At 26.9% G+C, this 25,541-nt stretch overlaps 1 protein-coding gene across 7 annotated transcripts in view; it reads right to left on the reverse strand.

Moving 5' to 3' along the window:
• Positions 1-25,541, reverse strand: part of LOC136085756 (uncharacterized) — a 209,812-nt gene that overhangs the window by 104,780 nt on the left and 79,491 nt on the right. For all 7 annotated transcript variants that reach the window (XM_065807160.1, XM_065807157.1, XM_065807158.1 and 4 more), the window contains 5 exons: positions 24,620-24,829; positions 24,339-24,542; positions 3,758-4,255; positions 265-747; positions 1-10 (listed from right to left, as the gene is read on the reverse strand). The exon at positions 1-10 is cut by the window's left edge and continues 26 nt beyond it. In XM_065807160.1, the coding sequence (XP_065663232.1) occupies positions 1-10; positions 265-747; positions 3,758-4,255; positions 24,339-24,542; positions 24,620-24,829 (1,405 nt within the window). The remainder of the gene's footprint in view (positions 11-264; positions 748-3,757; positions 4,256-24,338; positions 24,543-24,619; positions 24,830-25,541) is intronic.

Raw genomic sequence — 25,541 nt, forward strand, 5'->3', positions numbered from 1 at the left:
ACTTCACTACCTAACATAAGAGAAACAAGATCAGATAAATAAATAATATAATTATTAATCATAGTAAATAACTCTTCTAAGTTTTCTCTAAATGTAAATACATTAAATAGATACAAAAACTGTCAAATATCAACAACTTCATATTAATATGTTATTAATTTGAAGTCTAACCTTAAACATTTCCTTGTTCAATAACTTAATTTATAAGATAGACTAAAAACCTAAATTTTTAAATTCTAAAACAATTTAATAAAGATAACTTACTTGAAACACCATTGATAATGAAGAAATTTTTTATTGAGCCATTTTGAACTTTGTCCCATGGGTTTGAAGCGTAAACTTTGACATTAGCCATACTCTGAGCTTGATTGTTAATCATAGAAACAACAACTTGTCCATTTATTTTTATTTTGTACACATAAAAAGCGCCATTTAAACTTTGACAAACTTCAATTTTTGACCAAATATTTAATTGAATAGGATAGTAATAAAAAACTGTTTTTCCATTAATTAAAGCACCTATTTTAATTCTTCCTTTTCCATCTTCTTCCAACCAGATGCCTAGAGTTTCATTACCATCATTATTCATTTGAACTCTATTAGTCAAATGAATAACGTTGTACATGCCAATCTTAAATGCTTTTGGTTTAAGATCAAACGACACTAGATATTCTTTATTTAACTTTGGTATTTGAGCAATGATCCTCCCACTTACTAATGGAGTATTGTAACTCTCAATAATATATTCTGAAAAATTGTAAAAATATATTTATAATAAAATACATATTAACAACAAAAAGTCTACAATAATAAAAAAGTTACTAATTGTTCATAACAATCATATAATAAATAGATTTACATAAACATCAAAGTTCTAAACAAGTATATAATAGTTAACTACATATTAAGTTAAAACACTGTTCTCCAAATAGACCACCAGGTTGAAACTCTACCACTTCTGATTTTTTTGCATTTTATCCATTAAATGCATTAGGAAAAACTCTTCAAGTTTTCATAAAAAAAGTCTTAAGTATGTATGTTTTCAATATTAAAACTTAAAATATATTTTTTTTTAATTAATTTTTATTAAAGTCGTCCATTTTAGCATTGAAAGTAGGCTATTTGTAGCTGCTTTCCAGATATAACTATTACTTTCCAACATGGCATTAGACTTCCAATTATGTACTTGCGCAGTTGGCTTGATAAATAAACTTAATAGATCAAAATCCTAAACAACCAAAATACTTTTAGTACGTGATAAAAGTTGAGAAGACATCTGGTCAAACTTCGATTCTGATCTTGAAGTTAGTTTCTTCCAACTGCAGAAGAAATAAATTTAGTCTAAACAAAAGAGAGACTACATGTCTTTTCAAGTGGTTAGAGAATAAATTAAAGTTACTTTAATATGGACGGATTGAAACTTTTTGTGTGAATATATATATATATATATATATATATATATATATATATATATATATATATATATATATATATATATATATATATATATATATATATGTATATATATATATATATATATATATATATATATATATATATATATATATATATATATATATATATATATATATATATATATATATATATATATATAGATATATCAAATGTGAATGAGAAAATTTACAGGCTCTTCAATTCGAATCTTAATATAATAGCATTATGATTTATCAATTTAAAAAACATTAATTAAAGCTTGGTTCTCTTTGTGTTTCATTACAGTTTCATTTGATCTATTGTAATTTTTTATGTAATTTCAAGTTACTAATAAAATAGTTTTAAATTTCTCGCTATTAATTTTAAGTAGAAAAGTTTCTCATGATTGTTGCAAAAGTAAAGCTGTTAAAAATATCCTTGATACTAGTGATTCTCTTGCATATAAAAATCCAGAGAAGTTTGCATTTGAATTGTTAAAACTTAAAATGTAATGTGAAAACATTATGGAGAGGAGTTCATGTTGTCTACAGGCGAAAATCTTTTCTCTGTTACAGTTGGAGTAAATGAAAATAATTCAAAAAGAAAAATAATTAATTAAGTTTTCTTCAAATCTATTATAGAGCTTTTAAACGTATCAGAACTATCTAAGAAAAAAACCAAAAAAAATTGTATGAACATCAAACTGAGGAACTCTTTGACTTTTATTAAATAGTTGTTATAACTTATGTTAAGAATTAAACTGAATTTATCAAGTTTATAATTAGGGAAAGAGGTAACGATACCCTTAATCCAATAGTAAGAATATCTATATATAGTGGTCAAAACTTCTTAAACGTTTTCATTAATGTTTTTGAACCTAAAAGTCATTATTCTTCATCCGAAATGTTTAAAGATTCTGAGTCAAATTTAAAGAAGTCAGCTTTAGTTTGACATTTAATTTAAAATGTGAAAACATTATTTTTAGGCTTTTAAACCATTCTAGAATAATGTACTATGCTTTAAGTGTTAGAACAGCTTATCAGAATTCATTAAAAACACATTACATACTATTGATAGGATATCATAAAGTAGGTTTAGAGAGAAACAATGCTAATAGATTTATGCCCTTTTTAGGTGCTTTGGAAAATGATGTTACATTAACTGCAACATTAATACTTTACCGATAATTAATTGTTTGCGTAAGTTTTTATTTGTAAAAACAGTATGTTTGGTTTAAAAATGGGTTCATATATTTGTTAAAATTGAAGACTTCAAATGTTAATTTTTTTAGTCTCAATGACATAAAGAAAATATTTTTGACAACAAGTTGAAAGTTTCTGAAAAAATGCATATTGTAGTGTGTCCTATTCTTCCCTTTATAGAACATAATGATACTAGCTTAGGAAACTACGCAGAACAATGCAGTTAAGCTGCCCACCGCAAATTTAAAAAACTTGTGTGAACCATAGAAAAACTATAGGGCACAAAAAAAATGGAGGGAAGCTAAAATCTGCTGTAGTGAATTTTAATTTAAACAATTAGAAGCATAAATATAATTTGTGTTATATGTATTTGTTATATGTTTTGTTTTTTTAATAAATGAAATCAACACACTTTGATGGCTTATTTTGTCTACTAAAATGGCTGACATTATTAAAACTAAGGAAGAAAAAAAGCAAAAAAGTATAAGTTTTATTATAACTATATATAGTAATAAGTTTAGAATATTTACAAGTTTTGAAAATTTTCCTACTTGGCACATTTAGTTAAGACTTTTGTGACAACTTAAATTGAGTTTACTAATGTATATGATTATTTACATGCGAAAAAATCAGGAGTGGGAAGAGTTTCAATCTGGCGATCAACTTAGAGATAAGTGAAATATGGAAATCTTAAACTTATAATTACTAAAAACAATAAATATGCAAAAAAGGTTAACAAACTTTTTTTAACATTTTTATCTGCTACTTTATATTACCTTCGTCACTCATCTTTCAAAAGCTAAAGTAGTCACTACAGTGGCAGAATCTAGATACTTAAATTTTTGTTACAATTATTGCTAAATTCCTTTTATCATTAACCTAACTTAAACGATTAATCTCCACAACACAATTTTAAGAACATTATTTGGTTTGAACTCAAACCTCTTGCTTATGGTGATAGAACTCGCCATAAGGTGTGTATGAACTCTATAGTCAGAGGTATAGAGTTCATACACGCACGCACACTCATACATACACACACACACACACACACACACACACACACACACACACACACACACAACACAAACACACACACATATAAATACATATATTCATACTTGCTTTCCCATTAACAATCAAAAAGTCAGATATTGATCCATTTTGGGCATTATCCCAGGGATTTGAAACGTAAACTTGTACGTCTTTAAAGTGTTCTGCTAAAGAATTTTCTAATCGATGGATATTTACACCATTTATATCAATTGCAAACCAATATTTACTGCAAAACAGCCACTGGTACACTTTTATGTTAGACCATTGACCCAAAATTAGTGGATCTGTTTTAACAGAGTAGTTACTAGTACCATTAACTACAGCATTAATAATAAGTCTTCCAGAACCATCTTCATGAAACCAAACGCCTAGACTTTTGTCGTTATATTTTTGGCTGTTATTGCCTGAGATTAGTTGAAGAACACTTTTTAAACCCTTTGAATAACTCATTGGTTTTAAATTAAAAGAAATAGTGTACTCTTTTTTTAATACAATAATTGTTCCAAAAATAAAACCTTGGGTTAGATAAATTTCTTCTCTTTGGTTAACATAATCTAAATAAACTAAAAAAAATTTATTTAATTTAAACACTTGAATAAAAATAATTAAAAAAATAAAATTTGTAACAAATATAGACATTTTACATATTATAATAAAATAATATACAATTAGCAAAAACAATTTGGGTAATTTGTAATTGGTTTTGCTTTTCACTTTGTTTAATCAAAGTTTATTCTTCACACTGTATTTAAAAATATTTTCACAATCAAGATTTTTTAAATTTATTTCAATCATCAGTGAGTTTTTATAACAGATTCTTGCAAAAATCCTACTCTCATCAGCTTTCATCATACTGAAAATTCTTTTTGAATATGCATTGTGTGCTGGAAACATAAAAATTAACTGAACTTTTTTTTTAAGTTCTGAAGATGCTGTTTGATTTCACCCATTAAAATATTAAATCTATTTTGAATAAAAAAGCTTTGCTAAATATTTTTTAATTTTTTGTCAGGAAACCCTGTCCATAAACATAATAAAAATAAAAATTTAATGTATTTTAAAAGAAGTCATTTGGGCATTTACATTTTTTATACCCCATTAAAACTATTAACTTTGCATTCTTTAATAAAAAATTTACCCATCATTGCAAAAAAAAAAAATTTAATTTTTTTTTCACTCTTAACAGTTTTTAAAAACTTTGCTTCTTTTCGAAACAGATTTTTTCTATTTAGTTACCTTTTTTTTTTTACAATGAAAAGATTCTAAGACCGTGTTGAAGGGTTCAAAGTATTATTCAGAGTTTTATAAAATGGAAACCAGAGATGCCATTTATTAGCTTGCAGAAAAATAAGATTCAGTCAAGCACTTATTAAATAGTTTTGATAGAGTTAAAGAGAGTTCTAAAGAAAATTTTTTTAAACTATGATAGGAGTGTTGTGCAAACGCTACATGGAAACTTTATATCTATAACTATATATGTAAAATCAATTACTAAATTAGCATCTAATAACGTTGCTTCGATTTAGCAATCTTACCATTTTCATACTCTTGATTCCATCTTCTACCTTTATAAATTTCTTACTCTTCATTGTAAGGAACACTGTCGTAATATTTGGCCTGGTTCTTCTACTGATGCTCTTTCTCTTTTAGACAAGGTTAAGAATGTATTGTAAGTTTAGTTAGCATTAATTTATATACTGAGCTTGAGCTTCTCTCCAATCGTTATAAGTTTGCATCTTTTTTTTTCTACAAATAATATCATGATCATTTCTCAAAGGATCTATAATCTTTATCCACCAAAACTCATTCTTGCTTGACTAATTATTCAGCAAAGTCACATTTTAACGTATCTGTCTTTGTATGTTCTAAAAATATTTATTAGTCTAGTTTTTTTCATGCATTTTAACCCTTTGTAACTGTCTCATATTATCATGTTTTCCCTTTTCTATATTCATGTTTTACTAACTCATACCAACTACAACTTTTCAAGTCTTCTGCCAACCGTTTCTTAGCCATTTAACTCTCTTCTTTTTCTTCTTGTAACTCCTAACTTATTAGTGGTTGTTTGCAGCTTTGTTAAGAGTTAATTTGATAAAAAAAAATGAGCATGAGTAAATGAACGATTCAAAGGTAAGCTCTATTTAATTAATGAAAAAAAAAGTTAGTCTTTAATAAAGAAGCATGTTCTTGAGATAAAAAATAATATGAACTTTATGAAAATTAAATGACCTTAAAAATAATAAACTTAGATGTAAAACATTATTCTACACTTTAATTTGATTAAATTGCTTTGAAAAGCAATTTAGTATAATCACTTAATGAACTTACTTGTTTAAAATGCAATTAAACAACCTAATTGAATAGGGTTGTTCTCTATTAGGTTTTTTGATAACTAAAAACAATATTGCTGTTTCTCCTAATAAAACCATCTAAACTTGTATTACAGTTTTATTCATCCATAAAGAGTTTGTATCTTTTTTTTAGACATAATTTTTCTTATGTTAGTAGGAACAGCGTACAAATTGTGGTAGCTTTTTCATCTGATAAATCACCAAATTAATATATGGAAACAATTTTATTGAATGAGAAGTGGATCCATTTTTTGAAATTTCAATAAAAGGAATGTCTGTTAATGATTCTGCGTATTGACCAATTATATTCAATAGTCAGTTGACTAATAACCAACATATGAAATGCCTGTTTACCTTTTTTAGTTAAAGATCTGTGCTAACTTTATATTGTCACAAAAAAGTTGAACTTTTGTATTTTTATATTACCAGTAGCAAGCTGTTGGTCTAAAACATCCTTTTCTTTATTTCTTATGAAGACTGAGCTAAAACATAATGAATGCCTTTATAATCTGACTTTGCTTTATTAAACAAAGATGTTTTCCTTGTAATTCTTCATATAATATATATTTTCAACAAACCTTTAATAGCCAAAGATAAAGATTTATTACTATGAAAATTTATAGCTTTTAATTATAGCATAATTTAAGCATAAACAGAAAAAGTTCTAACTTGATTGTCAACTATGATATACTTGACAATCAGGTTAAAACTTTTTCTGTTTATGCTATTTTAAAGATATTCATTTGTTTTTGAACTTTTTATATGAAACACAATTAAGTGCACTATTTTTCAAATAAGTTTTTAATAAATTCATAACATCTGTAACTAAGGGAATAGTGAAAATACGTAATAACTCCAAAATGATTCTGCAACCACAAGTTGAAAAAAAAAATTTGACTAAATGGACGCTCAGTATAACAAGCCATATAAAAACATTGTGTTGAAATTAGTTGCAAAAATATTTAGGTGACTTCAATAAAAAGACATAAAAAACTTGTTACCAAACCGTCAACAGTAGTCATAAAGAGCTCAAATGGTGACTTGTCTTAGATGTTTTAAGTGGCGCTCTACTTTAAGGCTTAAATCAGAAAATAAAACTCTCTATGGGCGTACTTTAGCTAAACCGATTCATGGTGAGCACTGCCGTTGATAAAAGTGGCAAATAATGCAAGTGGCGTCAAAACATCATTTTAGATTTATTTAAGTATCTATGCATATTTATTATATAATTGAAGTATTATAAATAGAGCTGTGGTTAGTCTTCCCACGCCCCCTAACTGGGGAAGGCCAGCAGTTTTAGGGTGCCTATTTGGAAATTTAAGGAGCTTTTCGTCCTAATTGCAGATTTTTGGGGGCCTCAGTCCCACTTGCAACTACACTGATTATAAAATTACACTTTTATTAATAAATTCAACATGTGGCTTTTTGTAACTCTTACTATATTTTTTGTAGAGCTACAGTTTACTTTAAAAATTTTTTCTGTTAAAAATAACATATTAACCAATAAGTCTAAACAAATTTCTAAACCCAGACATGAAAATAAGGATCTCTTAAAAAAATTTTAAAAACAAGTGACCAAATATATATACATAAATATACACTACTGTGATCAAAAAGTAAGGTGAATTTTTAATTTAAACTTCCGGCCTTATTCGAATCGTCCAATCTTTTTTATTTTTAAGTTGGTAGGAATGTCATTAATATTTTCGCCAAATTACATGTCAAACTCATAATTATTTTTTTTTGTTTACGCTTGTTTCTGAAGTACCAAAAGTGCATTCGGCGATTTTCACGATGTCTAATTTTGTTGAGCAAAGAAGTGCTATTAAATTTTGTTTGCGGAATGATATTTCTGCTGCTGAAACGTATCGAATGTTGCAAAAGGCCTTCGGTGAAGAGACTATGTCTCAAAAAAATGTTTACAAGTGGTACAAAGACTTCAAAGAAGACCGAGAACGTGTTGATGACTTGGAACGCTCCGGACGACCATCGACTTCGATTGATGATCGCCACATCAACAAAATCAAAGAATTGGTGCTTGCAAATTGTCGGTTAACCATTCGAGACCTTGTTGACATGGTTGGAATATCATTTGGGTTGGTGTAAGCGATTTTGAAGGATCATTTGGGCCTCAGAAGACTCAAATCACGTTTGGTGCCGAAATTTCTCAATTTCTTTGAAAAAGAGCGTCGCGTTAAAACGTATGAAGCAATGCTTTCTGACTATCAAGACGTCTACAAACAAATCATTACTGGCGATGAGACTTGGGTCTACGAATACGACCCTGAAACAACCGACCAATCGAGTGAATACCGTGAAAAAGGCGAGCCAAGACCGAAGCAACCACGTCAAAGTCGCTCAAAAATCAAGGTCATGTTGACTGTTTTCTTTGATTATTGTGGTGTCGTGCACTACGAATTCCTTCCAACTGGCCAAACTGTCAACAAGGAATATTATTAAGGCGTTATGCGACGTTTGCGTGAAGCTATTCGCAAAAAGAGACCGGAATTATGGGCCAATAACTCTTGGATTTTGCACCACGATAATGCGCCTTCACACACAGCACTGGTTCTTCGTGAGTTTTTCGCTAAAAACTCTACCCATGTTGCTCCGCAACCACCGTATTCGCCCGACTAGCACCGTGTGACTGGCTGTTTCCAAAGCTCAAGAGACCACTCTGGGGAAATCGTTTTGAGTCCATTGAAGAGATCCAACGTGAATCGGCACGCGCATTGAAGGCTATCCCTACCGAGGACTTTTCGGCATGCTTCGAAGACTGGAAAAAACGTTGGCAAAAGTGCATTGGGGCCGGGGGGGATTATTTTGAGGGGGACGATACAGATTTGGAAGAATAAATAAAGATTTTTCATTTTATAAAAAAATTCACTATACGTTTTGATCACAGTAGTATACATATATATATATATATATATATATATATATATATATATATATATATATATATATATATATATATATATATATATATATATATATATATATATATATATATATATATATATATATATATATATATATATATATATATATATGTATATATGTATATATATATATATATATATATATATAATATATATATATATATATATATATATATATATATATATATATATATATATATATATATATATATATATATATATATATATATATATCAAACTCAGTTTTCTCTCTCAGAAAATGTAACTAGGTTTTAGTTTTAATGGCAAATGAACTTTGAGTGTCTCTAAATGACTGGACATATTGTACTTTTTTTGATCCTCAACTTGTGGATTAGAGCCAAATTGGCTACCTGTGGAGTGAAGATAAAAGATTTAAAGGTTATTCTAAACTTAATTAAAAACTTGATTTAAATAAATTTATCGTTATTTAAATTTATCATATTTCGTGTTTTTTTTTTTAGTAGAGTTATGATTTTACTTTTTGTGATTTGGTTTAAGTTTTTTTTGTTTTTCCTTTTGTTAAGATTACTTTTTTTTTTTAAATAAAACTTTTTTTAGTTATATATGGATAAAACTTTCTTAGTTAAACAAATTAACATAGGTGATTTTAATTAGGTTTTTTAATGGGTTTTTTTGGCGGATTTTTAAAATAATATAACCCTATAATACAAAAAATGCTGTAAAACTATTTAATTTGGGTGTGTCAAACTACATTGTGTTTACTAGAACGGTCTTTAAATATACAATTTTGTTAATAAAAATATTTTATGAACAAAGTTTGGTATCAAATGTCCAGAATCTGGTCTATTTTATTTTTAATTGTGATATGTTTGCAGAATCGATTGTAATTTGTGATAAGAATTTCCAATCGCCTGCCCTGCTATTTGTTAAATAGTTAAAACCTTCATACTTTTTTAACATAATATCGATGAAGCCATTTATTGTGACATTTACTGGACAGGCGGCTTTAAAATCTCAAAAGCTCCATAAATCTAATATACTCAGTTAAACTTGATATTTTAAATATTTCTTTTAAGTCAGTCACTTTTCTTTTCTTTCTTGTAACTTTGTTAAACCTTATATTTTTCTTCTTTTCTTCATAACAGATGCCTTTCAGAGATTTAATCCTAGTGAATCTACGTTAAACATTTTCCAGTCTATTAATATCTTTAATATTGGCAGTACACTGCTGGTACAAATTCAAACTGTGGCCTAATAGTTGACTTGTTTAACAACATTAATATCGCAACATCGAGATATTTAAATGCATGTTTTATAAAACCTAACGTTTGATTAGCTTTATTTGCAGCACTGATAATGTGATTTTTGCATTTGAGGTCATTTGGTATCATTACACTAAAATCCTTTTTAATTTCTACCTTATACAAAATATAATCTTTTAACTTGTAGTTTAACTGAGGATTCAAATTTACCAATATGCATAACTTTGCACGTATCTCCATTGAACTTATTTTTTTTTTCTTTTTTTTTTTAAAGTTTACATTTGTTGTTGTAGTAAATAAATTACTTTCACAAACACAAACAAGGTTTCTGAAAGAAGACCGTACTGATCTTATCATCAGAACCTTCTACAAGCATGTGTATATAAACTACATCAAAACATAATCAATAAAATAAAACGCAATTAACAATAAAGATATTAACCATTAAGATAAATAAATTTTGTAGTTTATATTTGAAAAATGGGAAAAGTAAAATGCATGTTGAAGGTTGGCAAAACAATTTTATTCCAAACATGGGGCACACGATAGGGTGATACGATAGATTCCAAGATAGGGCACACGATATGCAATACAAAACTGATTAAACTTGGATTGACACAAGGGGTCATGTATAAAATTATTGTTTTTAAGTGTATATTTATTTATTGGTTTCAATCAAGAGTGTTCTTTAAAATCGGGTAAAGATATGTCATTTTTCCACATATACATAAAGCACAAAACATTAAAAAAATTAAGCTCATATTTATTGAGAACTTTCATTTCAATAAAAGTGGTTTGGAATGAGTGTATCGATCCGCAAAATATATTAAACGGATCGCATGTTTCTGGCGGCGATAAAGACATTTTAGCTTTTTTTAGTGCTTACCCATGCAACATTAGCATAATTTAAATAACTATGAACTAAAGAGTAGTAAATTTGAGTTAGACTTTTTTTACATAAATATGTTCTAATTTTATAAAAAATTCCAATATTTTTAGACATTTTTTCACTAATATAGTCGATATGCGTTTTCCATGTGAAATTGACCACTTAAGTTTGTATAATATTGTAGTTACAACTGTTTTGTAATTACAGCTGCTCATATTGGCCAATTTCATTGAAAAAACATTTTCAATGAAATGTGCTTAACCAAGCAACGACAGCTTGGTTAAGCACAAATCAAAACAAAATTAAAAAACTTTAAAAAAAACGAAAACATGCAGTATGAATATTATCTAACGTAAGATACTTAACCAGATACTCAAACAACACTAATATTTAGCCGCAACCGAAATTTTACTTTATTAGAAGACTAAAAGTAAAGAATAAAATTTCATCTAAATAAACTTTAAACTCTTGTCATAAACTTTTAATATTTTGTACGAATATTTGTTAAGTAATACGTCTCGCAATGAAGTTTTTTTTATGATATTTTAAATGGGTTTTCCTTAAGGCAATTATCTTGGTATCAAGGGAGTATTTAAGTAACGTATTTTAGCTACGGATAATTGCCAGTTGTGTATAAATATTGTTGGGTTATATTAATAATATATTAGGCGTTAAAATTGATATACCTTAGTTAGCTGAAGATAAGAATATTAAATTCACGACACAAAGTGGCAACCCTATCAGTACATTTGGAACCTACTGAACACTTCAACAAGTTATTAATTGACTAAGGAAACCAACAAAAAAATTTAAAATGCCTCCTTAGCAATGCGAAGATCTTATCACAAAAATAACAAGAAAATTGGAACTAACGATATCAAAGTTGAGCGACTAGGTTTAGAAGTACGCATGGCATCAAACAATAACGATGTAGATTCATTGGAACGATTTGAACCAACTATTGAAACAAAGTTGTTGCATCTTAAAATAACTGATCCAAAATATTATGGGTCTTCTCTTCATAAAAAACACCAACGTGTATCAAGTACATCAGTTTTATAAAAAATTAAAACGTCGGTGTGAACTCATTAAAAACATTGAACAAATTGGAAACCAGCTCGACAAACTTGGTTCTGTTAAAGCAAAAATTACTTAAATTGATCAAAAACTGCAGGAGTGGGGTTTTGAACAGCTGATAGAAGCTCTACGTGACTATACACTACGAAATCCAAATTTATCTATTGGACGACCAAGTCATATTATCAGAAAAGAAAACGTATAATGGAAAAACATTTTCAACATCACGAAATAAAAATTGTAGAGTGTGGTTATTGCAGTTCGCAAAATCACCTTAGTCACGAAAGTACAAAAATCCAACCAACTCAGTAAAGAAAACAATTCCTTGAAGAAAACCAACGCTGTTTTAACTCCACTTTAACAAATCATGCAGTATCGAACTGCCGAAGCAAGCGCTCTTGCTATCATTGCAAATGAAGACATCATTTATCTACATGAACTGATAATAATAAAAAAGAGTTAAAAAAGGGTATCCTAATGGTTGGATACGAAGGACAAACAATTCATCTGACAATTGTTGTTAAAGTTGGTGGATATAATGTGAGAGCACTATTGGACACTTGTGCAGGTAGTTCTTACGCTTTATCTACTGTATTGAACAACACTAACGCGTTGTTCAACACGACACTACGCTCATCAAATGGACCCAGCAGTCTTGATATAAAACTTTACCAGTTGGAACGAACTTTGCTTACAGTGCTATTAAATCCGATGATATTTGTCTTAAAGAAGAAGTGCAAACAATTAGACAGATTGTATTTTGACAATGTAGATAACTATGATGATCATATATTTAATCTTATTATTGGTGCTGGGGATATTGCAAGAATCAATTTAAAAGGCTTCACGAATAAAACGACAAAGAAGTTATTGCAGAAAAAACCATATTTGGTTTGACGACCATGAACAGTACAAAACAAGTACTTTGGACTGCTTATACTTTTCTAAGTCAAACAACGATTGTTACAAAGAACTATACAGCTTAGGTGTACTTTGTCTGGAAGATCAAAGCAAAGGAACTCAGGATGGAGTATATGAAGAGTTTAAAGAACAACTACAACAAGACTAAACTGTTTTTTATAACATTGTATTACAATGGTAAGAAGAATGTTCAACTCTATCATCTTTTTCAGAAGGGAGCATATCCAGGTTACAAAGTTTACCAAGAAAGCTGGAAAAGAAACCAAAAGTTTTTAAGAAATACAATTATATTTTTCAAAAACAACTCAATGATGGACTTATTAAGTATGCACCAATCAAACAAACTTGAAAGAAGATATTCTATGTGCCTACGAGAATTAATCAAATATTGAAAACACCGGTTCAGATACTTTATCCCTTAGAAATTAGCTGCCAAGGTTCTAACGAGACTGAAGAAAACATAAACGACTTTAAAAGAAGTGATGCCACATCACAAGAGCAAATAACTACGATGCTAAGACTGGCACGAAAAGCATGATAATTTGTAGGTATTGTATGTACAAATTGGGGAGTGCGTCATAAACTTTTAGTATTTAGTACTAATATTTTTAAATTGATATCACGCGATGACGTCTATTTCACGATATTTTGAATGGGTTTTTTTTACGGCAAATATCTTAATACCAAGGGAATACTTAACTAGCGTATTTTAGTTACGGATAATTGCCAGTTGTGTATAAATATCGTTGGTTTACATTAAAAATATATTAGGCTTTAAAATTAGTATGTCTAAGTCAGTTAAACGCAACAGACAGAATATTAAATTTGCGACATTCTTAAAACTCTTAACAAATTCAAAGCAAAATTAAAGCAAATGCTTTTGGTTAGTGACGAAGTATATGAATTTTTCTGAAACTATTTGGGTGGTATAGATAAGCTTTTATAATTTATATTAAAGTACATCTATATCAACTTAGTTCACTTTGGTTGAATCATGCTTACATATATACACACACATATATATGTATATATTAATATATATATATATATATATATATATATATATATGTATATATATATATATATATATATATATATATATATATATATATATATATATATATATATATATATATATATGATTTAAATGTTGACATCTTGTACGAGAGTATATATATACAAACTAATTTCAAACATCAGATAATATAAACTCTCTCAATACTAAATAATTTATTTGTCTGTAATGTATTTGTAATTATTTAGTATTGAGAGAATTCGTATTATCTGATGTTTTAAATTAGTTTATATATATATATATATATATATATATATATATATATATATATATATATATATATATATATATATATATATATATATATATATATATATATATATATATATATATATATATATATATATATATATATATATATATACACACACACTGCTTTATTTAAATATGAATCAATGAAATAAAAGTGTTTTAATTTTTTGATATTTTCATAGTCCTAAACTTAATTTTTTTTTTTTTTCTCAATTCTTTATATATTTCCTTGAAACTTATTGTTTTATATTTTGAAAAAGAAAATTCTATTTTATGTGTAATGGTAAAAATTATTTTTGACTCGGGCAGTTATTTATCTTTTATGAAATCAATTCTCGGGGCTAAGTGATAAGTCAAACTGTGTCTTCTATATGACCCGGTCATATGGGTTTATAGTGAAACATTTTCTTTATCTATATATCTATAGGGTAAAACAGATCAACCAAAAAAAAAAAGGAAAAAGGAAGATACTCCACTTGTAACTTCCTCCCAGCTTAAAAAAAACACACCCATAACAAATATTTGTTTTCAATTACTAAGGAATGTTTTACACTTTTGTAGAATATAAGAGTGAAAACCATAACCATTAAGTTTGCAAAATACTTTAAATAAAAAAATTAAATGAAAAGCTTTTACTAAGTCAAAAAAATATTACATATCGATGTTTTTACCAGCTTTCTTTTCTATTGTAATAAAATCAGTCTCTAACAAATTTAAACGACAATTTTTACTATTAACAAATCGATACTGTTTATTTGCTGTTAATTTATTAAAAGTCAAATAGCTCATCGAAATATTGCTAACAATTCATTCCATAAATTTGAAAACTATTAATGATATTGGTTGATGTTAATGACATTGGTAGTTAGTTTGAAGAATCTAACTTATTTCCTTTTTTGAGAAGTGGAGTTGTGTCTGCAATTAACCATTCACTTGGTATAACACCAGTATAATAACGGGCAATAACCAAAAAATGAGAATTTTTATATCGGGCTATAACATGGCCTACCTTATTTATACGGCCGGATATTTTCCATTTTGAAGAAAAAAATAGAAGACCAGTTTTTAAAATTTTAATGTTTCAAAAAGTTAGTACGTTTTGAACATTTTCAAAATTATTTTACTTCCTAAATTTAAAAAGTTCACAAAAGTAGTATATATTCATAATTTTAGATATTAAACGAACATTTATTAAGAAATAAATAAATAAAAAGAGTCTTTATTTTAAAATTTAGAATTAGTAAAAATAATGTAAGAAAATGGAATAATTATAAAAGATTTTAAATATTTTTCTTTTTTCATTAAAAAACAAAATAATCATATTATAGATAATTTATTAAACTTTCTCAAATTTTCTTTTTTTAAAAGATTTTACATGATCAACAGCTACTTCGCTGTAGAAAAAATTCTTTTATTATTTAGAAAAATGTTGGTAAGAATTCTTCGAGCAAGCTTTATCCCAGTTTTCTTATGCATTGGACAATAAAAAGTCTGAAAAGAGTCATAAAAGTGATTTAAAAAATATTCTAAAGCTTGACGTAAATTAAACCTCTTTATTTTGTTATAAGAGTAGTCACTCGTCAATCATAGCAAAGGATGTGCAAACATAATCCAAAAGTGATGGTGAAAAAGTAGTGAGACCACCCTTAGAAATAATTGTTAAATAAGTATGATCAGGATTGCTTTCATCAAAATTGACACAACATAAAAATTCTTTACAACATGTACCAAAATGTTTTTTAAGTTTCTTTGTTATATATCCAGCAATATGAGCACCTACTTCCCTACTTTCTGGTGCAAGTGTCATGATTTCTGGAATACACTGAGCTGTATCAATATCGAGAAGAAAGTTTTTCAAATCTGTTAAATTATTTTCTGACTAAAAAGGCATTTTTAAACTTTCATCAAAGTTAATACTTTCTTTAACTATACTTTTGATTTTTAATATTTCTTCAGAAACAGTGACATCTTTTAAACCAAAAATCTTTCACCGCTCATTTGTCTGTATTGTCCGAAACTCCTTTCTAATGGGTCACATTGAAATCGCACTGTTAAAACTAATGCCTCATTGATTGAGGAATTACTTATTCTATCATTAAGTAAGTCCTCGATCAATGAGGCATGACTATTAAGTATTCTTGTTAGTGCTGGAGCTGTCTGAACAGTTAAAGTAAACTCTCACAGTTTGGAATATTTTGTGATTGCCAAGCTTCAATCCAATGGGCCATTTTCCTAAGAAGCTCAGGTTTTTTATCACCAGACACGACTGCATTACCTAAAATATTACATGTTGAATCCTTATATTTAGATTTGATAAAACCCACCACTTGTTAAATAATGTAAGAAAATCTGCACTACTTTTAAGATCAAGAAAATATGAGTAAATAACTGCAGATGTAGCTTCATCAAAATTTGCTAGTGCTAAAAAAACATTTTGTTTAAAATTGCCAGGATGTAATACTTTCATTGTTATTTGTGGTGTTTAACGCAAACCAGCATCAAGAGCAAGGTCTTTTTCATAAATATTGTGGAAGGTTCTTCATTTAATTTCTCCCTCACATACATTTATAAGATCTTTAAATCCATTAAAGTTAAAATCTGGAAATAAAAATCTTTTGCAACTTAACAAATTATTTCTACTGTTTTTTTAAGATGTACAACATCAAAACAAATGTTAAATTTTTTTTAGATTGTAAAAAAAATGCAAATCTTCGGCTTGTTGATTCGATGCACAAATAATTTTTTTTAAACGAGAAACATTAGAGAAATGGTTGTCACACACAATAACTTTAATATTAAATTCACATTCAGTTAAAATACGAAGACATTCAAAAATTTCTTCTTTTAACCATTCAACATTGATTGTTTTTTCAGGAGACGTTTTAATCACATATGGAATGTTTTGTTTCAGGCCAACTATCATAAAACAAACTATTCTCTTATGCATTTCTCCTGACTCATCACTACCTATTATCTCTCTAGCAAGTTACTCCTCCCATTTTTGCAAGTACATTTCATCAAAAATCAAGCAAATGTCTTGAGATATCTTACCTTCTAATTTTGAACGTTTTGCACAACTTAGAGCAATAATATTTCCATTTGTTCTTTTTTTAAGCAATGATATTGATCGTAAAGGCAATTCTTCACGCAAAAGTTGGTATGACGGCATTGAAGTATATCGTAATATCAATGAATACTTTATAATATTGGCTGAATAAGTAAGTTTTTTCATATATATATAATTTGCTGTAATTCAGTCAACGCAGATGAAAATTGTTCGGCTTGTGATTTAATATAGGTAGGTAAATTATATAGCCTACTTTTTACAAGGTAAAAGACAATCTCTTCCCTGACGAAACCACTGAGGCAATGGCAAAGTTGAACCTTTGTGATATAATTTAACATGCATCTCATTGTTTACACGAATACAGTCTGTAACTTCTGGAATAGATAAAGTACTACGACTCAATTTATAAAAAATTACATGATCATTATACTTCAAGAATGAAAAACTTATCTTAAGCAAGACATTCAGTAATATTGTCAAAGCTACTAACCAAATCATTCAATAAAAACTGTTCATATTGATCTAGGTGAAGTATTCTTTTAGTTGGTGATTTTCTTAACGAATTAGAAGATTTTATAAGTTGTAATGAACTTTCTTCAGTCAAATTTGTGTAATCAAAAATAGTTGGAATAGGCTTTAGTTTTTTTATTAATCTAAAACGTCGATCCGTGTTACCCTTCTTAAAATGTTTTTTTTCAAAGTGTTTGATGCATATAACGGAAAAATTAGTTGGTGTCCAATCTTTTCTATTTACAAATTTAATCCAATTGTTTTTTTAACTCTTCATTTTTCCGAAACGAAAATGCTACTGTAGATACTTCACCGTAATTATAAAAATTTGAACGACAATTTACAACGCAACATTTGTTAACCATCTTTTTGAACTTACAACTTTCTATAAAACTTAACTGCTTTTATATTTTCTTCAAAATGCAGAATATCCGTCCCTTTATTAAAGTAAGCCATGGCTATAATAAAAGCAAATGTTTAGAAAATGAAAAATTAATTTCTTTTAATTGAAGTTACATAACTAATCTTCAAGAAAAATTAATGAACATTCAAATATGGTCCATCATTGGCAGTTCGACGTAGTTTTGTCAAGATGTTTGAATAGGAGCATTTTACAGCATTTATATCGATTTGACGAACGCATCTTTTGATTCGGATAATCAATTTTATGCAATTCTTAGCTCTCTATTGTTTTTGTATACTAAATAACTCAAATATCAAAAGAAATCTTCAATTGGGCGACACTGAGGCAAGTTTGTTGGATTGCGGTTTTTTGGTACATGTGGGATGTTTTGGCTTTCCAAGAAGACTTATGTTTTTTTGGAATAATACGATGATGCTTTATCCGGCTAAATCAAGTGATTGCCATCTAAATGATATTTTTGAAAAAATGAAATAAATATTTTCTTCAAATATTGATTTTGGCATACTTCTTGATAAATAGCTAAATCATTAGGCTAAAACAATGGCTTGGAAATTCCCCTCTCAGAAAACATTTTATAGCATCACTTTCTGCTCAAATTTGTGTTTATATTTGTATTTTACTTTTGTAGGTGCTGTAGAACTTTTATCTGCATGATATTGATAATTTCTTGGAACTTACGTTTTGGAGAGGGGGAAGTAACTTTCGTCATCCAAAACAAAACATTGTCAAGAGTAATTTCAGGTCGTCAAGCGGAATTGAGATTTCACGGTTGATATTAGTTACTCAGTGTGTTCCGGTCTCTTGTTTTATTTCGGCAAACTATTCCTTGTTTTTTTCAACGATTTGCAGATATCAGGCTGCACACTCTTGAACTTTTCTGCAGCATCTTGTTGACTTATTGACTCATTTTTATTGAAAGCACTGTGAAGAAAACGAAGTTCCTTCTTATTAATTAGCTGGTCTTCCACTATTACTTTTTTTACCACAATTGGTTGTTAAGGATGCCAAAATACGGTAAATAGTTGAAACTGGAACATTTTCGGTTTTAAAATGATTTACAATACATTTTTTTCCAAGATATTCGTGCATTTGATAAAATTTTACAATGCGCTTGCGTAGTATATTTTGTTTTGACGCCATTTTAAACACAACTGAGTTAGCTGATGCAAAACAAAACATATGAAAAGTGTGTAAACAGAGAGAGTATAATTTCATATAGGAGTACTTTTCTTTCTTCGAATTTTGCGGTTTGGTTTCGAGGCTTAGAATTATTCTTATTTTTTAGTTATCACCCGTTATGACATTTTATAGATCTGTGATAACGAGTGAGAAAGTGATTTCGACCAATCTTTAAAAACACGAGGATGAACATTTTCAACACCAATTGCATTATTTACATATAGGTTTATTAAGTGATATTCAACATCAATGTGATTAAAACTTGGATTGCTACAAAAGTGTGACACTTTAAAGGAAAAGTAACAGGGTCTAATATGTCATCTTTTAAAAATATTGAAACAAAATACTAAATAAATTATACAAACGATATATAAAAACAATATTCAGTATTTACCTCATTTGTTATAATTTAACCATCAACAGTTATAATTGATTTATTATTTAAATACGAATAAACAACTTTAGGGTTGGTTTTTGAGTTTTTAGCCAGATTTATTTCAAAAGCTCTTATTTCTAATTAACTCTTTTTTTTTTACGTTTTATTTAAGGTTTTATAATCATATTCTATGCCAGTTTGTTTAAAGTTTGAATGTCTGCATTTGCGCCATAACCTTTTTTTTAACTTTATTATTTTCAAAGCATATCAGTCATCTGTAGAGTATATTTTTTTACTTGTATTATAATTTATATTTGGAATAAATTTATCACATCCAATATGAAACTCATTATATGGCATTCATTTTCAATTTAACCTAAAGACTTTAAGTGAATAAAACAGAAAACCCGATTATAAATTTCTATTAAAACGAAGTCTAATAAAATCAAAGCAAAAGTTAGATGCAATAATTTAAAGATTCAAAAAGTTCTAAGACGCTGAAATTTGAGTCATTCTCCAGTTTACAGGAATCATTATTAAATTATTTTTTACTTGAAACAATGAAATCTCCACAAATTAGATTTTCTGTGTATTTATTATTTTGCCAAGCTTGATAAGCATGTCAACTTATAATATCTCTTGCACCAATCCAATATATACATCCACGTAAAACATTTACTTGTTTAATAGCATTTTTAAATGGACACTTTTCAGTCACAGAATAAGATGTTAGTGCATGTTTTTACGTATATACTTAGTCCTCCGTTTTTAGGCTATTTTTTAAACTCACTCACCAAGTTTATTAATTTGTAATAATACATTTGCCTAAAAGCAGTTCTATTTCTGCTTGGATCCATTTCTTCATTATTATTTATTGAAACAACAAGTATTGTTTTAATATTTATTGACTCATGTGGTTGGCAACCAAAAATATTGTTATTCGAGTTTATATAATTATTTAAACTATTTTTATCCTAATGTTTATTATTCCATTATTTTGCTCTGATTTTTTAAACTTAATTATTTGTGATCCAAAATTAATAGAGTTGTTTAAATGACCTTATAAATTCAATTCTTTATTCAATTGATTTTATATTAAAACCAAACTGTTTTTTTTGTGAATTTTTTTTCAAATATATTCTTATCTGGAAATATAGATACTTTTTTAAAACTTTCTGAACTTTTCAACAGCTTGGCAGCTTTTATTATTGTATATTTATCTGAACTCAGGTAATTCGACCAATTAAGGTTAGTTTCTGAAAATCAGGTAATTCCACCAATAAAGGTTTGTTTCCTATGTTTTGTTATTTTCATATTTGTTTTTGAAGCGATAAATAATTTTATTTATCAAGATTAACAATTATTTTACAAAAAAGATTTTTTTAAATACATTCATTAAACTTTTTTTTATTTCCAGCATCAGAATTAGTTGAATTTGGTATACCAAAAACAATAATATTTTTATGTCTTTTACCTTCGTCTTAATTTAAATCTATAATACCTTGTGTAAGCTTTGTTTCTTCTGTCCATTTATCGTACTTTTCATTATTGAATAATTTACTCCAATCAAAAAGGCTGCTATTTTTTTTTTTTTTTTTTTTGTAATGTTTTAACTCTTACTGTCAATATAACAATATAACACTCACAAACTTATCAATATTAAACAAGTTTTCAATATCATTATGTTCAGTTTCTAACACTCTAGTAACTAATCCTTCAAGCTGCTGTCTAGAAACATAATCCACTCTCGGTCCCATACCAATATATTGATTATTTTTATAAATAATCATATTCTAAAGACATTTTAACACGAATGGACAAATTGTCAAGACAAAGACTTTTTTGCGTGGTTGTATAACATCGTGCAATCGCAGTCTTTTCTGTAAAGGCTTATGATATAAATATATACATACATATATATATATATATATATATATATATATATATATATATATATATATATATATATATTTATATATATATATTTATATATATATATATATATATATATATATATATATATATATATATATATATATATATATATAAACTTCTAATTACATGATATATATGAGTATATATATATATATATATATATATATATATATATATATATATACTCATATATATCATGTAATTAGAAGTTTAAACAAAGTTTACACATGGAAAAACTTAAATTAAGACGTAGGTAAAAAAGATAAAAATATTATTGATTTTGGTATACCAAATTCAACTGATTTTGATGCTGGATATAAGAAAAAGTTAGATGAAAATATTTAAAAAAATATTTTTTGTGAAATAAAATCCTTATAAAATAAAAATAATTTATCGCTTCAAAAACGAAAATAAAAATAACAAAACAACGTAAACAAGTACTTTACTTTGTTTTTTTTATATCTATAAATATAATAATTTTACATTTTATTGCATAAAAGCAATTGCTTTTCAATTATTTTAAAAAAGGTAAGTTTTCAAGGTTTCTATTTTAAAAGCTTTTTTTTTTTTATAAAATATGATTGCTCTTTTTACAACTTTTATAAAATTTTGCTTCTTTTGCGTTCTAGGTTGTCGTACGTTTGTAATTATTTTTGTATTTAAGGATCCCTAAAAGTATTTTTCATCACAAAAATTTGCACCAAACTTTTTCAGAAAATAAAGGAGCTTGTTTTTTTAGTGCGTTTGATTTTCGCAGCTGATGACAATTTAAAACGTATTATACAAAATAGAGTGCTCATTGTTCTTAAAAAAACAGAGCATTATGAATTTGTAGAAAATCACTTAACGAAAATTTTTTTCATTTAACACTGTGCTTCATTAATAAAGACTTTATACCGAAAATTAAATTACAGGAAGTCGCAAATGTCTTAACTATTGTAAAATTTCACACATTTATGGAATTTGCTGACACTATTATAAAAAATTTTTTCGGAAATGATTACTTTGGCTTTTTTTTAAATATATTTTCTAAAAGGGAACTTAAGGTAACTATTATTGAGCTTATTTATTTTTATAGTTCTTTAGGAGAAACTTATTTTCGTGTATGCATTTAGAAATTATTTCCAACCTTTTGTTTAATAAGCATTCTTGGTTCTCAGTGATTTTACTGTTGTTGTTTTTTATATAAACAACCTGTTCTGTATCAAAGTGTTCTGATATAAGGAACCAGTTGCCTTTGAAAAGATACCATTTTGATTGAAACAAAATAGTATCTTTTCAAAAAAAAATTTATTCAAATAAAACTGCAATCTGTTTAGTCAAGTTATGGTTAAAAGTATAGTAGGGTTGTCTGTTTGTATTTAATCAAAATATAAATGTTTTTATAGTCAAGTCATCTTTGGTTGATAAATATTTATTCCTTAAGAGTTTCGATTTATTTCCAATTTATATATATGTATATATATATATAAATATATATATATATATATATATATATATATATATATATATATATATATATATATATATATATATATATATATATATATATATATATATATATATATATATATATATATATATATATATATATATGTGTATATATATATATATATATATATATATATATATATATATATATATATATATATATATATGTATATATATATATATATGCATGTTTATATATATGTATACATAAATATACCTAAATTTATATTTAAATATATATATATGTACATATATATATATATATATATATATATATATATATATATATATATATATATATATATATATATATATATATATATATATACATGCATATAATAAATATTAGATATATACATAAATATATAATTGATAAAATAATATAATTTTGAATTAAATAACTAATGACAGATAAACTTAATCATTGACATTGTCAAAGAATAACTTTAATTTGAAGCTATCTGAATTACACTGCCTACTCTTGCCAAACAGTTATTTTCAATCCACATTTTTCAACAACTTTTTTGACAAAGTATAAACTTATATTAATATTACAAAAGTATTAAAAATAAAACAAAACATATGACACATATAAATATTATAATTAAGTTCTGACACAAAAAAGAGTGAAATTTAATATGGGAGATAAAACTTGCAGGTTATGTGCAAAGCAAAAACAAATAACTATTATAAACAATAATTAAATCAATACCCTCAAAAATAGTAGAAATAATAAAGTATAGAGATTAAATAATATTAACTTTGTATAAGGAAAGAGAGACGGAGAGAGAGAGAGAGAGAGAGAGAGAGAGAGAGAGAGAGAGAGAGAGAGAGAGAGAGAGAGAGAGAGATTATTCATATTGCTTTATATTATCAAATATTTTATTTTGACTTGGATAAAAAATAGTAAAACCTTTTTTAGTTTTACAGATAAATCCATTTAGAAGTTTGCATTTTTTATCATTCCAACCATTGGAGTTCATTTCGACACAACTTTCACCACCCTCAACATCGTCTGGTTGATTTTCCATCCAATTGAAGAACTGTGTGTATGTTTTATTAGACCATTCATATCTTTTGTTTCTTTCAAGGAGACCATTCCAGACTTTGCAAAGGCCTATTTAAGAAACAACTATTATAAATTATGCTGAGAACTTATTTCAACTTGGAGTGTGAGAAATATAAGCATAATACCAATCCAGTAACCACCATTATCTTTGATTAAATCATTTTGAATAAATAGATTTTCTTCTTGATTTTCTATACTTAGCAAATTTCCTCCCATAGACTGACACGATGAAAAAGATTCAAACCAATTATTTCCACTAAATTCATTTAAACTACGAATAAAGTAGCAATAAAAAGTATAACCAGTCCAACCTTCAGCGCAGTATTCATTAGTTGCTAAAAAAAAATTAAAAATTAAAAAATATCATGCTATTAAAATTACAAATAGAGTAATAACTAAGAATAAGAGTAGCTAATGCTCTCTATAAAAAAAAGCAGTAATAAACTTTTTAAATTGTTTGCTACGTTTCTCTTTACTGCAGTTTTATCTGTTTCAGATTTATTTGGAAGATTTTATTTCTGCAGAGATTAAATGGAAGCGAAGGGTCTTTAGATTTTATAAAAATTTTTATTTTATTAATTTTAAAGATTTTGATTTTATAAAAAACTTATACATACTAAAGTCAAAAGTAGCAAAAACAAATACTAGAAAGCAGCCTCGGAGTGAGGTAAATGCGGGTATGTTTAAGGTGTTGAAAAAGGTGTCGGAGCAAACTCTAATGCTTGTTCAATTTGTAAGCAACAATTGAAGTGTAAAATGTGGTGGTATAAAAGATGCATGATTGTTTTTTGATTTTAAAAAATGAACCTTAGTAAATACAATAAAGAAGTTAAAAATGAAATTGAAGTAAACAATGCTGGAAAGAAACAATGCGTTTGAAATATTTTTTTTGTTATTACAAAGTTGGTGGAATAAAGAAAAATATTAAAAACAAGAGTAAACTATATTTAGGCGAAAATTTTAAAATCGTCCTAATTCCTAACCTAATTCCTAATGATCGTTATAATTAAACGTTATAGCTATGATTTTATAAAAAAAATCGAATGC

This window comes from Hydra vulgaris, chromosome 10, assembly GCF_038396675.1.
Source record: "Hydra vulgaris chromosome 10, alternate assembly HydraT2T_AEP".
NCBI lineage: Eukaryota > Metazoa > Cnidaria > Hydrozoa > Anthoathecata > Hydridae > Hydra > Hydra vulgaris.